The sequence below is a fragment of the Puma concolor genome, chromosome A2, assembly GCF_028749965.1.
Source record: "Puma concolor isolate L17-30 chromosome A2, mPumCon1.1.hap2, whole genome shotgun sequence".
Classification (NCBI taxonomy): domain Eukaryota; kingdom Metazoa; phylum Chordata; class Mammalia; order Carnivora; family Felidae; genus Puma; species Puma concolor.
This window is the reverse complement of record NC_141668.1, coordinates 169,972,729-169,987,998: the sequence shown is the minus strand read 5'-3', so window position 1 is coordinate 169,987,998 and position 15,270 is coordinate 169,972,729. Positions and strand designations below refer to the sequence as shown.

At 58.3% G+C, this 15,270-nt stretch overlaps 1 protein-coding gene and 1 long non-coding RNA gene across 3 annotated transcripts; one reads left to right on the top strand and one right to left on the bottom strand.

Annotated features, from left to right (window-relative positions):
* Window positions 1-5,056: 5,056 nt before the first annotated feature.
* Window positions 5,057-8,230, bottom strand: LOC147583895 (uncharacterized). 2 transcript variants are annotated; one of them, XR_015248593.1, is made up of 2 exons: window positions 7,275-8,230; window positions 5,057-6,869 (listed from the first exon to the last, which is right to left on the bottom strand). It is a non-coding gene; the product is annotated as an uncharacterized LOC147583895 (long non-coding RNA). The 2 variants fall into 2 exon arrangements; XR_015248592.1 differs by having other exon boundaries at window positions 5,057-5,595.
* Window positions 8,231-9,106: 876 nt separating this feature from the next.
* Window positions 9,107-10,518, top strand: S1PR4 (sphingosine-1-phosphate receptor 4). Its single transcript, XM_086699558.1, has one exon. It carries the CDS (start codon window positions 9,297-9,299, stop codon window positions 10,452-10,454), a length of 1,158 nt encoding a protein of 385 aa, XP_086555684.1. The 5' UTR covers window positions 9,107-9,296; the 3' UTR covers window positions 10,455-10,518.
* Window positions 10,519-15,270: the final 4,752 nt, after the last annotated feature.

Here is a 15,270-nt window from a genome sequence, read left to right as displayed (position 1 = left end):
GGCCCGGCGGGTCACAAGCCCGCCCACCTCTGCTTTCCGATGAGGAAACCGAGGCACAGAGACACGGAATCATCTGACGAAGGCTCCAGCCTGCGAGATGGCAGGGCCGAGAAAGTGATGCATCCAACACTTTTTTTCTTTTCCTTTTAAACATATAAACTTCATGTTTCGGGATAGTCCCATTGACAGAAAAATTGTGAAGAGAGTACAGAGTTGCCTTACGAAACCACACTCCGTGTCCCCTACTGTTCGCATCTTATGTTAAGATGGTACTTTAAAATTTTTCTGATTTTTAATTTTATTTTAGACAGGGGGGAGGGGAGAGGGGCAGAGGGAGAGAGAATCTTACGCAGGCTCCACACTGTCGTTGGAGCCTGATGCGGGGCTCAATCTCACAACCGTGAGATCCCGAGCTGAGCTGAAATCAAGGGTCGGGCGCTCAACCGACTGAGTTGCCCATGTTTGTTTGGTAATTTTAAAGAACTTCTTGGTTTTATTCAGAGATTCGTGAATCGGGGAGCATCGCATCTGGCAGACAGATAGAAGCCCCTGGCTTGATTTTGATGAGCTTGGCAGGTTTCAAGCATGCTGGGCAGGGATTGCCTTGGTTTCCCGGGACCACAAAATAAAGTGCCACACACTTTGTGACTTCATGGCAGATTTTTACTCTCAGTGCTAGAGGGCAGAAGTCAAGGTGTGGCAGGGCTCTCTCCCTCCAAAGACCCCAGGGCTGGACCCTTCCCTTCCCGCATCTTCCAGCTTCTGGGGGCTCCAGGCGCCCCTTGGCCTTGGCTCAGTCCCTCCTGTATCTCCGCCTCTCTTCATGTGGCCCCTTCTCCCGTGCGTGTCCACGTTTTCCCTCCTCAGAGGGGACAGCGGTCGTACTGAATGGGGGCCCACCCTAATGACCTCCCCTCAACTTGATTACACCTGCAAAGACCCTATTTCCGATGAGGAAGTGTGGTCACGTGAGGTCACAATGAGGTCACGTGCCCAGCTATCGGGGGCGAGGACTCCAGATCTCCCTGCGGGTATTTCGGGGGTCGTCCCTCGGTGGAGGTTTGCCTGGCGCTTTCCTCGAGATTAGGCTGAGCTGGCGGGCTTCAGGGGGCAGGACCACAGAGGCAAAGGGCCACTTGTCCCTCATCGTAGCAGGAAGACTGGAGTGACACCGCTGTGGGCGTCAGGCCCCTGGCTGAGGGGTCGCCGAACCCTTTGAAAACCTTTTTTTTTTTTTTTTTCTGATCGTGGAAAATACCAAACCTATGAAAACAGGGAGGCGAGGCAAGGCCGCGCTGGGACTTCTGTGGGCTCAAGGCGTTATTGCTTTCATAGGTCTCCTCGTCCAGAAGCAACTGTTAAAAATTGTTTTCTTGTTAAAAAATTTTTTAATGTCTATTTTTGAGAAGGAGAGAGAGAGAGAGAGAGACCGTGCGCGCGTGGGGGAGGGGCAGAGAAAGAGGGAGACTCAGAATCCGAAGCAGGTTCCGGGCTCTGAGCTGTCAGCACAGAGCCCGACGCGGCACTCGAACCCACGAACCGTGAAATCATGACCTGAGCCGAAGTCAGATACTTAACCGACTGAGCCATCAGGTGCCCCTTAAAAGTTGTTTTCTTAACAACTGTGTTGGTAGAAAGACCAGGGAAATCCAGAGGGGGCTCACTGTTACCTATTCATGATGGTTGTATTTGTTTCCTTCTTCTAATTTCAAAAAGGAATGAAAGAGATTCGCACAGGCCCCTGAAAGTGTCATGGGCAGAAAGCGTAAGCTGACCGAAAACCCCCATCCCTATGCAGTCAGTTGGCATTGACCCTTCCTGGCTGGCCCATTTCTGGCCCTCCCTCCTCCCGGCCCCACCACACCTGCCTCGTGGTGACTCTGATTATCCTTGACCTCGCGCCATTTCATCATCACGCACTTGAGGGCCCCCTTCTGAGACAGAAGGCCTCCCTCCTCCAAAGTCTAGCTAGCCCGTGGACTTTGTTCCAAATTGGCCAGCCTCCCGTGGACGCCCCTTTCCCGGTCCAGGATCCCTGATCGTGCTGTGTTGGCTCTGTGCCCTCATTCCGGGGTGGCTCGTCTTTGTCCCACACGGCCCCTGGGAAGGGTTCTGCTCGGTTCCCAAAACTCGGGTTTGTCTGGTATTTGCTCTTGATTTGACTGACCCCGTGCATTTTTGGCAAGACTCCCTCGGGAGTGATGCTGGGGCCCGCTCAGCGTGTCGCCGGACTGGTCCCACGGGGGCATCACGTCTGCTCGCGGACGGTCAGATCCCGCAGGCGTTTTCTCACAGACAAAGCCCACACGTGGTGTTTGGCCACTTCGGGGACAAACTCTTTTCATCTGTAAGCATCCAACGACCCTTTTCTCGCTGCCACTGATCTGTCGAAGAAACCAGGTCATTTGTCCCGTATCCCAGCCTCCCGACTGGGCGAGTGGCCTCCCAGGCGTCGACTAATGTACTCCCTCCGCATTCCCCGGGACGCCTCAAGCTGATCTGTCTGGAAACGTGAGTGGACTTTCAGGACGAGGACACGGAACGCTTGCTTGATTCCTGTCCTGCCAGTCCCCGTGTCCACGTCCCTCTCCAGGAGACACGTAGCCGAACGTCAAGTTCACTGTCTCTCTTTTGTGTTAACGCTGATCCCTGGACGGAGGGGGCACCCGTCCGATTCGTCCATCACGAATTTCCCCCATGAGCCTTTCTCCTAACGGTCGTAGCGGCCATTGGAGAACATTCCTTCGACACAGCATTGGCCACGGCTAGAGCGGGGGGATAGCCTAATGCTTTCATTTTCTCTGCATTTATTGCCTGGAATTACTCTATTTTTTTTTTTAATTTTTTTTTTCAACATTTATTTATTTTTGGGACAGAGAGAGACAGAGCATGAACGGGGGAGGGGCAGAGAGAGAGGGAGACACAGAATCGGAAACAGGCTCCAGGCTCTGAGCCATCAGCCCAGAGCCTGACGCGGGGCTCGAACTCACGGACCGCGAGATCGTGACCTGGCTGAAGTCGGACGCTTAACCGACTGCGCCACCCAGGCGCCCCTGGAATTACTCTATTTAAAAACCACTCAGAAGAACTGAAAGGGTCTCGAGGCGATATTCGCACACCCGTGTTCCCAGCCGCGTCATTCACAGCAGCCGGGACGCGGAAGCAGCCCGCGAGTCCAGTGATGGGTGACGGAGAAACTCGATGCGGTCCATGCACACGCTGCGGTATCGTCCAGCCTTAAAAAGTTAAGACGTCCCGGGGCGTCTGGGTGGCTCAGGCGGTTGAGCGTCTGACTCTTGATTTCAGCTCAGGTCGCGATCTCGTGGTTCGTGGGCTCGACCTTGGGATTCTCTCCTCCCCTCTCTATCCCTCTCCTGCTCACTGTCTCTCTCTCAATAAATGCATAAGCTTTTTTAAAGAGTTAGGATATCTTGCCACCTGCCACCACGTGGACGGATCCGGAGGCCACCGTGCGCGGTGACAGGAGCCAGGCACAGAAGGATGCGTCCCGCGTGACCCCACGCACAGGGGGTCCCCAGAGGAGTCCCGTCCACAGAGACAGAGAGCGGATGGTGGGAGCCAGGGGTGGGGCAGGGGGCGGGGAGTCCGTGCTTCCTGGGGAGAGGGTCTCGGGTCTGGGGAGATGGAAAGTTCTGGAGGCGGATGGCAGGGCGGCCGCACGACCGTGTGAACGCGCCTGACGCCGTCGAGCTGTGCGCTTAGAGACAGTGAAGACGATACGTTTTATGCTATGATTCGTATCACAATTAGTATCACGATTAACCCCGCCGTCCACGAAATCCCCGTTATCCACGAAAGTGAACCACAGTCTGCTCTCCTCTGTGTCTCTGACTCCTGGATGTTACTGCTCGATGCGCGTCCGTCCCTCACGCCACCGCCACCCCCACCGTGGCTCCGGCCAGGAGAGGCCTCTGCAGGTTGGCTCCTGGGTCCTCGGACACGTCCCCACTCGCCCCGAAGAGTTCTCAGCCGGGCACAGACAGCCGCCGTTAGCTCCTCCCGCGCTCGCCCAGCCCCAGCCCTGCACCCGGCCGTTTCTCCGAGGAGCCCTGCTGCTGCTTTTTCATGGGAAGTGATATTCCGGGACCACAACCTGACCACAAAGTGAGGCAACAAGTTGCGAAACGAGGACAGTGAACTCCCGTGAACCCTTTATCGATAGGTCAGGGACTCACCAACGACCTGTGCTGAGCCTGTTTTGGCAAAGGGAGTTGTACCGGCACGTGGCCACGCCATTTACATATTGTCCCTGCCCACTTCTGCTACGACGGCAGCGTTGGGTAATTGGTTTGTTTTTTTTTTGTTTTTTTTTGTTTTTTTTTTAAATTGAGAGACAGAGAGAGACAGAGCACGAGCAAGGGAGGGGCCAAGAGACGGGGAGACACAGAACGTGAAGCAGGCTCCAGGCTCCGAGCTGTCAGCACAGAGCCCGACGCGGGGCTCGAACTCACGGACCGCGAGATCATGACCTGAGCCGCCGAAGTCGGACGCTCAGCCGACGGAGCCCCCCCCCCCCCGCCCCCCCGGCGCCCCCCGCAGAGTTGAGTCATTGTGACAGAGACTGGCCCACAAAGCTGAAAATAGTTACTATTTGGCCCCTCGCAGAAAAAGTCGAACTCCCAGAGCTGGATCCGCCCGTGGTTAACCTCTTGCTTGGGGTCTCTCCATACACGTTGTCTAAGAACATATGTTCGATAGAAAATCTTTCCTCCATTTTCCCAACTGGTTTGAGAGTGAGTCGGACACATCACGAACCTTTCCTCCAAAACGCCACGCGTTGTCAATGAACGGACCCCTCTTGTGGTCTAAGCCGAGGGCAATGGTCCAGTTTGGGGAATGCGGCAGTGAGAGAATGATGTCAGTTGATAGGCAGCCCGAGTGAAGATCGCGTTGGTTGTCCCCGGATTGTCCTTCACAGCACCTTTCCCCCACACTGGCGTCCCGGGTCTGGGACTCCCTCACTGCCCTTAATTCCACGAATCCTGGATCGCTTGTCATCCACAACAGCGCAGGCTTCTCTTTGTCTCACAACCTGTCGTGACCGCGACTCTTTGGAAAGTGTACGGGTCAGTCATTCTGTGGGATGTGCCTCAGGGCGAGTCTGTCTGCTGGCACACACCCCCGGTGGGAATATCCGAGCAGTGACCGGTCCCCGTCACCTGGGTGACGCCTGGGTGGCTCGGTCGGTTAAGCGTCCGACTTCGGCTCAGGTCACGATCTCACGGTCTGTGGGTTCGAGCCCCGCGTCGGGCTCTGTGCCGATGGCTCGGAGCCTGGAGCCTGCTTCCGATTCTGTGTCTCCCTCTCTCTCTCTCTCTCTCTCTGCCCCTTCCCTGCTCATGCTCTGTCTCCGTGTCTCAAAAATGAATAAACGTTAAGAAAAAAGAGAAAGAAAAGAAGAAAAAGTGATCCGTGGGAAGATACTTTGAGATTATGCAAATGCCCTGTTCCCAGTGATCCCACGCAGTCACTTAACTCCCAGTGTCGACTCTTGCCTGGTCCAGTTATTACTGGAGAGGTCACAAAGAGATGCCTGTTCTGACTCCGTTTTCGGGGGGACGTCTATCGGTGGAGCTGCAGGATATGGAAAGGGTCTTTTTTTTTTTTTTCTTTCCCCTAATTGGTTTTATTGGGATCAACCGCACTCGAACATAAAATTGACCATCTTAAACACTTCCAATGCCCAGTTCAGTGGCGTTAAACCATCCCCAGTGCTGTGCAGCCGTCCTTCTCTTGTGAAACTGAACTCTGTCCCCATCGAACACTGGCTGTCCCCCCCCCGCCCCCCCTGGTGCCCAACCACTACTTTGAGTCTCTCTCAATTTTAAGGTCGCTCAGTACCGATGCCCAGATCGCTCCAGGCTTGGCCAGCAGCCGCCCTGTCAGGCTGGCCCCTGTGTCTCTGACAGGTCCCCGTCCTGACTTCCTGGCACACCATGAACCTCCAGGGTCACGTGGCACTCTCCCTGCCCCGCTCCCGGAATCAGCCATTTCTCCCAGGAGCCCTACAGGCGATATTCAAAAGCCAAGATTGGATCTAGGGGCTAGATGTAACTGTTGTTATTGGCTGGTCTCAGTGGACAGAGTTATGAAATGGATTTTTGTCTAAATCATCACGGGGCCCGGGGCGCCAGGGTGGCTCAGTAGGTTAAGCATCCGACTCTTGGTTTCGGCTCAGGTCATGATCTCACCGTTCGTGAGTTCAAGCCCCACACTGGGCTCTGTGCTGATGGTGTGGAGGCTGCGTGGGATTCTCTCTCTCTGTCTCGCTCAAGATAGAGAAACTTAAAGAAATGAAATAAAGTAAATCGTCACGGTCCTCGCTGACACTTTCCCTCCGGGGTTGTTTCGTGTGCTGTCCTCTCCATGTTGACGTCTTATATGCTCCTCTGTGAACACCTGCTTCCTCTTCTTTTTTTTAATGTTTATTTATTCTTGAGACAGAGACAGAGCGTGAACAGGGCAGGGGCAGAGAGAGAGGGAGACACAGAACGTGAAACAGACTCCAGGCTCCGAGCCGTCGGCACAGAGCCCGACGCGGGGCTCGAACTCACGGACCGCGAGATCATGACCTGAGCCGAAGTCGGACGCTCAACCGACTGAGCCACCCGGGCGCCCCAAGACCTGCTTCTTACTAACATCAGTACCCTCGCCACTTTGCTCAGTCCCATAATACACATGAGACTTTCAGAATGACTACACCTTGCCAGTCCTGAAAACAAATGTACTAAACAACATCTTTTTTTTTTTTTTTTTTTGGTCAGTTCCTTTTGTCTTTAGAAAAAGTGTCGTGCCCAAAGGTTGCACGGGCTGGTTCTCCTCTATTTCTGGGCGGTCATGGTTTTCATCTGAAACACAGTTCGTTTCACCTGTTTTCTGCTTCCGATCCACATCCTGGAGCTTCTCCCCCCCCCCCCCCCCCCCGCACCCTTGTTGACTTAATTTCATTGTAAACTATGGCAAGTATTCTCAGAGCTTGAAAACTATGAGGGATGTCCATAGGGTGTCAGTCCCACCGCTGTCCATTTATTTCAACTCTACCCGCACCCCCACCCCCCGCAGGGAACCAATTTCACGGGTTCCTGGTTTATCTGTCCCGCGTGGCTTTTGCAAAAGCAAGCAGATCGGGGCCTTATTTCCCCTTCTTTGCTTTGCAGAAGGTAGCACCCTACATATAGCCTTTTGTATCCCCTGCCCCCGCCCCCACCCCCTTAACCATACGTCCTGGAGGCCACGCCCATCCACTCACTCACTGTTCACAGCCGTGTGGCACTCCAGGCTACGTGCAGCGTCGCTCACCGGCCTCTCTCCTGGGTGCAGACGTTGGGGCGGCTTCTAATATTTTGCATTTACCAACAACAATGAATAACCATTTGCATGCATACTTTGGGCAGGTTTCTAGAGGGGGGATGGCTCTTTTGTAGTGTGGGGATAATCATGAGATTAAATAAGGTATGGTGTGCATAGGGCCTTCCACTAGGCGGCAGGTAATTCGTGGCAGAAGGTCATTGTTGGATAGCTCGGCCTTGTGAGTCAAACTCTGCTCTCTCATACCATTTACTTTGGTCCTGAATTCGCTCTCTGAGACCGGGGTCCGAGTTGCAGCTGGAGTGGGGCTTAGGCGGAGGCCCGGCTCAACTAGCATTGGGGCTCAGCTTGAGATCAGAGTTCAGTTCTGGGCCAGGTGTCAGCCAGAGTCAGGGTTGTGGTCAGTCTATGGTCACCCACTCAGCCAAGGTCAGGGTTCAGCCAGGGATCAGGGATCAGTCTAGGATTAGGGCTGAGCCTGGGCTCAGGGCTCAGTCTGGGATCAGGGCTCGGCCCAAGGTCAGGGTTAAGCCCAGGATCATGGCTGAGCCTGGGGTCAGGGCTCAATTTGGCTTTAGGGCTGAACCTGAGATCAGGGCTCAGTCCAGGATCAGGGCTGAGACTTGGATCAGGGCTCAGTCTAGGATCAGGGCTGAGTCCAGGATCAGGGCTCAGTGCAGGATCAGGGCTCAGTGCAGGATCAGGGACCATTTCAAGGTCCAGGCTCAGCGTCAAGACACACAGCGTGTCTCTCTGTGAATGTGCCTGAGTTCGGTGGTTCCTTGTGAAGTTGAGGCTGAGGCTCAGTGCTCAGCTCTTCGGGGGTGCTCCCTGGCATGTCCCCCTGCCCCAGCCTCACACCCCCACTGCCTGGGCAGCCCTTGTTCCCACAACCTCCTCCTCAGACCTGTTTCTGCTTGGTCACCTCCAGTGAGAAGATGCTCCTGAGTCCCCAGGCAGCACCTCTGTCTGCGGCTCCCGGTTCCTGCCCTGCTCCCAGGGCTGAACACTGAACAAAGGGAAGGGGTGCAGGCTGGTCCGCCCTCGGCCCCAGTCTCGTGACCGCCGAGTCTTATGGGGATGTTGGCGCCCCTTGTAGCTACGCCTCCCCGACTCGGATTCCCCAGGACCGGCTGGACTCGTGCCCCACCCCACGCCCCTCCCCCACCTGGTGCCCATGCCCCAGTCCTCAGCATCTCCAGGTGAGTCGGCCTGAGTGGGTCAGGATAGACATGAGGGGGTGAGCTCCCACTCTTCCTATGAGCCCCGCCCCTCCCCATCCAGGGGTGAGGGGAGCAGCCCCAGCTCAGGCACAGGAGAGGCAATCCCGAGGGTCCTGGCCGAGACCTACGCGTGCGCCTGTCTGGGTGTTTACCTCCCACTGCGTGTTCTCCTGGGCGACTGGGGACGGCTGGCCTCACTTTCCCCTTCTGTGGACAGTGTACCACAGGCCGGGCCTGGCTCTGTCACGGGAACAAAATGTGCCTATGCCTTCCAGGAGGTATCTGGGGGCGCTCCTGTGTGCGCAGCCACTTAACACACTTATTCAGCACCTAGTGTGTGCCAGGCAGGCTTGGAGCGGTTGAGGAGAATGACGGGGTCCTGGAGGGGGTAGCTTGGCGGGGGGGGGCAGGGGAGCCGCCCAGCCCTGGAAAGGGGCCCATTTCCCCTCCCCTCTGGGGCCCTCGCCCCTCCCTGGGCTCTCGGGGGGTGGGGGGGCGCACCACCGGGGGGCACAGATAGGGTCTCGCAGCAGGGGGCAACCGCAGCACCCTCCCGGAGCCGGGGTGGGAGCCGACCGTTGGGATGCCCCTCCCTGTCCCCGGCCTCACCCGCGGCCCGGGGCGGGGGGTACCTCGAACATAACAGGAAATTTCAAATAACAGGAAACCGAGGCCCGGCGAGTGGCTCCACCCTGCCCCGGGGGTGAGCCACCCCGGGGCCTCAGTCCGTCCCAGGGGACCGCCATGAACGGCTCGGGGTCCCCGGCCGAGGCCCCCGAGTCCTGCCAGCAGCTGGCGGCCGGCGGGCACAGCCGGCTCATCGCCCTGCACTACAACCACTCGGGCCGGCTGGCGGGGCGCGGCGGGCCCGAGGAGGGCGGCCTGGGGGTCCTGCGGGGGCTCTTCGTGGCCGTGAGCTGCCTGGTGGTCCTGGAGAACCTGCTGGTGCTGCTGGCCATCGTGAGCCGCATGCGGTCCCGGCGCTGGGTGTACTACTGCCTGGTGAACATCACACTCAGCGACCTGCTCACCGGCGCGGCCTACCTGGCCAACGTCCTGCTGTCGGGGGCCCGCACCTTCCTCCTGGCGCCCACCGAGTGGTTCCTGCGCGAGGGCCTGCTGTTCATGGCGCTGGCCGCCTCCACCTTCAGCCTGCTCTTCACGGCGGCCGAGCGCTTCGCCACCATGGTGCGGCCGGTGGCCAAGAGCGGGGCCGGCAAGACGGGCCGCGTCTACGGCTTCATCGGGCTGTGCTGGCTGCTGGCCATCCTCCTGGGCCTGCTGCCGCTGCTCGGCTGGAACTGCGTGTGCTCCTTCCGGCGCTGCTCCAGCCTGCTCCCGCTCTACGCCAAGGAGTACATCCTCTTCTGCGTGGCGGTCTTCGCCTGCATCCTGGCCGCCATCATGGTGCTCTACGGGGCCATCTTCCGGGTGGTGCAGGCCAACGGGCAGAAGGCCTCCCGGGTGCTGGCCCGCCGCAAGGCCCGCCGGCTGCTCGAGACGGTGCTCATGATCCTGGCGGCCTTCCTGGTGTGCTGGGGCCCGCTCTTCGGCCTGCTGCTGGCCGACGTCTTCAGCTCCAACGACTGGGCGCAGGAGTACCTGCGGGGCATGGACTGGATCCTGGCGCTGGCCGTGCTCAACTCCGCGGTCAACCCCCTCATTTACTCCTTCCGCAGCCGCGAGGTGTGCCAGGCCGTGCTGGGCTTTCTCTGCTGCGGGTGTCTCAGGCTGGGCCTGCGGGGGCCCGGGGACTGCCTGGCCAAGGCCGCCGAGGCCCACTCTGAGGCCTCCACCACGGACAGCTCGCTGAGGCCGCGGGACAGCTTTCGGGGCTCCCGGTCGCTCAGCTTTCGGATGCGAGAGCCCCTGTCCAGCATCTCCAGCGTGCGGAGCATCTGAGCCGGTGCCCGCGGGGTGCTTCTCTGGGCCCGCGGGACACCCGGGAGGGGTGGGCCGGCTGGGGGCGGGGGAGGGGGGTGCCGGGAGTGCGCAGGGAGCAGGGGGTCCTGACGGAGAAGCGGGAACAGGGCGGCCAGCGGGGGTCTGTCCTGAGGCCCCATGGCCCTCCCCACGGCGCCTGGGCCTGCTGATGCCGAGCAGGTGTCCCGTGGCCTCCCTGGAGGAGGTGACTGCTCACGGGGGCGGGGAGGGTCCCGGAGAGGGCATGAGAGTCTCTGCTGTGTATGCCCCCAGCTCCCGGGTGATTCTGGGGAGTCCCAGCCCTCCCCCCCACCGCCGGCCTTGGCGGGGGGGGCTCCCGGGCTTCGAGGGGGCGGCTGTGGGGCTGATGTCCTGGCAACACGGAAGCTCAGTGATGGTTTGTCCCGGCCTCCCTCTCATTCACGTGTGGGCAGAGGGACGACGGCGCGGGGCTGTGGACCGGCCGGCGGCGTGCGAGGAGGTGTGCCCGTGGCCAGGGAGGGCCGTGGGGCTGTGTGGATCTGGGGTGTGGTTGTGAGGGCGAGCGGCAGGGAGTGGATGAGAGTGTGTGTGAGGGAGGGAGGCGGGCACAGACCGGGGTGTGCCGACAGTGTGGGCTGGCCTGTCTGCTCGTGCACAGACCCCTCCGTGTGTGTGTGTGTGTGTGTGTGTGTGCGCGCGCGCGCGCGTGTGTAAGCATGAGAGCCTCTGGGGCTGCCAGGTGGGGCCCCCGCCCCTCCCGCTCACTTCCCCTTTTCCCTGCCCCATCCCTCATCTTGGGCCCCCCCAGTCTCTTCCCCGCCTCTGGCCTCTGCCCCCTGTGGGGGCCCCATCTGGGGGCTAACCTGGCCCTCCCGACCTCAGGGAATTGCCCCCTCCTCTAGAGTTCCCGTTATTTATTATTATTAGTTTCTAAAGTTTACTTCTCTCATAGTTATGCAGCCCTAGTAGCTTTCTCTTTTCCATCTTCTCACTTTTTTTTTTTTTTAAAGTAGGCTCCACGCCCAGCATGGAACCTAACGGGGGGCTCGAACCCGTGACCCCGAGATCCAGACCTGCGCTGAGATCAAGGGCCGGATGTTCAACCGACCGAGCCACGCGGGCGCCCCTGGGGTTCCCTTTAGCACTAACTGCCTTGTCCTTCCCTCCTGTGACATGGGCCCATCACGGATGGGACCCTGGGAGGAGGCGCTCGCCAGGGCACGTGGTAGGAAGGCGCGGCCCATTCCGGGAGCCCCCGTGGCTGTTGAGCACTTGGGAAGTGGTCAGCGCCACGGGCAACTGAACTCAGTTTGGGTTTGAACAGCCCGTGACACCGCAGCCAGCACATTGGACAGCGCAGGGCTACGGCCCTCAACGCGGGCCACTTTCAGCTGGCAGGAAGGTCCCTCTCTCTCCCTCCTTCCAGGGAAGCCCCTGCCTGCAAATCTTCCTGCCTCTGTCTTGCCACGTTCCTGGGGGCAGCACCTGCCTGCCGCGTGGGCACGGGACGGCTCTTCTCTGACCTCGGTTTCCCCTGTGCACGAGGAGGGGTGAGGCGACTGGAAACGTCGCCGCACCGCCCCATGCGCCACGGCTAGCCGAGGGGCGGCTGTTTACAGTTAACGAAAATGAAATGAAAGTTTGAAATTCCCCTTCTCGGTGCCTCGGTCGGCTGGAGGTGCCGCGTCTCAGTGGCACAGCCTGACATTCCCTCGTGGTTCTGGAGGCTGGAAAGCTGCGACCGAGATGCCAGCGGGGCTGGTGCCTCCGGGGCCCCGAGGTGGAATCCGTACCATGCTCTCTCCTAGATTCTGGTGGTTTGCTGGAATCTTCCGTGTCCCCCGGCCCGTGGAAGCGTCCTCCCGAGCTCTGCCTCCACATGGCGCTCTCCCTGGGTGTCCGTGCCCAAATGCCTTCTTTCTCTAAGGACACCGAACGACCTCATTTTTAACGTGATCACCTCTGTAAAGACGCTGTCTCCAAACACAGTCTCATTCTGAGGACTCAGACGTGAGCTCTGAGGGGGACACAGTTCAGCCCATAACGTCCGGTAGCGCCAAGCACGTTTTAAGCACTCCATAGTGACGTGTGGCTTGTGACCACTGTCCGGGGTGGTGTAGACGCAGGACATTTCCATCATCACAGAGATTTCTGTTGCACAGAAACTCCAGGCATGTGTCCAGGTGCACAATAAACTGGGATATTCTTACGTTTTTCTGACTCTTATTGTCACGTTTATGGGTGATGGCAGCAACCTGGCTGGCTGATGGCAGGGTCTTGGTGGAATCTGCGGTGAGTGGAGCCTGGGCCATCCACCTTGAACCTGCGAGCCCGTGCTCTGGGCCCGCGTGAGCCGGCCCCACTGCCCCTTCGGGTCTCAGCTTTAGGACCGCCTCCTCCAGGGAGTCTGCCCTGATTTCCCCTCCTGCCTAGGTCGCCTCTCAGCTCCCACAGCTGCTTGCGCGTCCCACACGGACGGCGACTGTGCCCGCTTCTGGTCACTCATCCGTCTCCTCCCCTGGACTGTCAGCTCTGGGGGGGGGGGCGGAGACGGTGGCAGTGTCTGGGTCACTGGTGTGACCAGAGCTCCGAGAGAACTGGACCCGACAGCACGCCTCCCTCGGAGCCTCAGAAACCTCTTCCTCTCCCTCTTCCCCACCCCAGGCCTCCCCCCCTGACTGTCCCCAAGACAGCAGTACTGTCCCCAAGAATCCTGACTTCTGCCGTCTGTAACCTGCTATCATTTTCCGGCTTTGCCACACACCACGGGCCTCGGCTTCCTCCTGTAAAACGAGGATATTGATGGCCCCTGGCCTCCGGACATGCTGATAAGGTGAGGCCTATAGAGGCCCTCAAACGATCATGTGTGTATTTTTACATGAACGGCAGTAGGAACAAAGCCTCATATATATTACTCAGTGCCTGACACACTGCTCTCCTCCCTCATTCATCAACTCGCTGGGCCCTCAGAAGCCCTCTAGGAGGCAAACGCCACCATCAGCCCCATTTTACAGATGGAGAAACTGAGGACCAGAGAGCTTAGGGGATGTACCCAAGGCCACACGCCTCAGAAGGGGCAGAGCTGGGGTGACAGGCAGCTGGCGTCTCGATCCCTGCTTGTTAGGGATTACTTGAACCTCTCCATTTCCCAGGCGGGAAAACTATGGCTCAGGGGAGGAGGCGGCGTGAGCCGCTCTAGGGCCCGGGCCTCGTCACCCGAGCCAAGTTCAGGCCCCTTTCTCCGGCTGTCTCTGGGTGAGTGTGTGCGTATCTTGTGCGTTCATAGCCTGACCCGGAAGAACGGGGGCACATGGCAGAAGCAGGGACGAAAGGCACATGGGCCAGAATGAGTTTCGGGGTGGGGGGGGGGGCATTGGAGGTCTCACTTCCCATTCATTCCACTCATTCATTCATTCATTCATTCACTTAACCAGTGTGTCAGGCTCTACTCTGGGCATTGGGGTTCCGCCCACAGACACCCTGGTGCCTGCCCCCACAAAGGTCCCACTCTGGTTAGGGGTGACAAACACCAGGCAGGAAGGTGTTAGCCTTGCAGGAGGGTGGGGGGTGGAGGGATAGGAGAGGCAGCAGCCGGGAGGCTGCACGAGCTGGTGCATTCTCACATCAGCGCTTACTGAGCCCTTAATGTGTGCTGAGCTCTTTCTGAGTCAGTTCCCCTGGGGACCATCTTACTGAATTCTTACCCCTGGCGGGGCGGGGGGGGGGGGGGTGGCTGGGAAAAGGGCATCTGATTATTTGTCATCATATCGGGTGGCTGAGGAAACTGAGGTTCTGCGAGGTGAAGCAATTTGCCCAAGGTCACACAGCTGGGAAGGGTGGGTCGGCACTGAGACTTGATTCCAGAATTCTATCAGTCAGCACACGTCACCTCGCACCTGGGGCAGAACGGGGGGTCCCCCCAAGTCCTTCAGGAGCCGTATTGAAGCCTGGATGTCAACTCACTGGGGGGCAGGGCCTTCTTGTTCGCCACCCTGTGGCCTCAGTCTTCCCATCTGTACCCTCACACAGGGGGTATGAGTTATGGATGTTCCTTAAGACCCCTCGCAGGCAGACAGTGTGATCTTAAGGTTGCCAGATTCAAAAAAAAGCAAATACGGGACACCCAGTTAAATATATGAACAACGAACTTCAAAAGAATTTTTTTTTTTTTTTTTTTTTTTTTTTACTATGAATATGCCCCCAATACGAATAAGCCTAAATAGAAATCATCCTATCACCGACCCTGCACAAACTCCAGGCTCCAGACTACAAGTCCCATAACCCACTGCACCATCCCTTTAGGAAACTTCTATCATGATTTCTTTCTTCTTGTTTCATTCATTCATCCCCAAACGGTATAGCCAACCCACTGTATGCCAGGCCTCGCACTAAATTCTGGGGATACATCAACGCACGAAGCGGACAAAAGTCTTTGACCTCGCGGAGTCTAACATCTACGTGTCTTGGTTGTTTTAACGGATTTTTCTGACTTCTGCCAGGAAGACTACAGCTCCCATGAGCCCTGCGCCTGTTTAACCGGACTACAGTTCCCAGGAGACTGCGCGCACTGGGCTGGCCCCTCTCGTCTCTTATTCCAACTTCCTTCCGGGTCGGAAGGTCACGTCCTGCCCCGCGGCCCTCACCGCCCCCCTCGTCCCCCCACAAGAGACAGGGTTGGAGAAAGTTCGGCCGCAAATAGTTGTTTTAAAGTCTCCGTATTTCGGGACTCGGAGTTGACGTGACACGCCATCAGTTCTAGCCCAACGGTCCACCGCGGCGTCCTCCGTTGGGAAGTAACAGAGTGGGCCTACCA

What these genes read in the sequence shown, in the direction of transcription:
- S1PR4 (XM_086699558.1), top strand. Translation starts at nt 9,297, where the DNA reads ATGAACGGCTCGGGGTCCCCGGCCGAGGCCCCCGAGTCCTGCCAGCAG.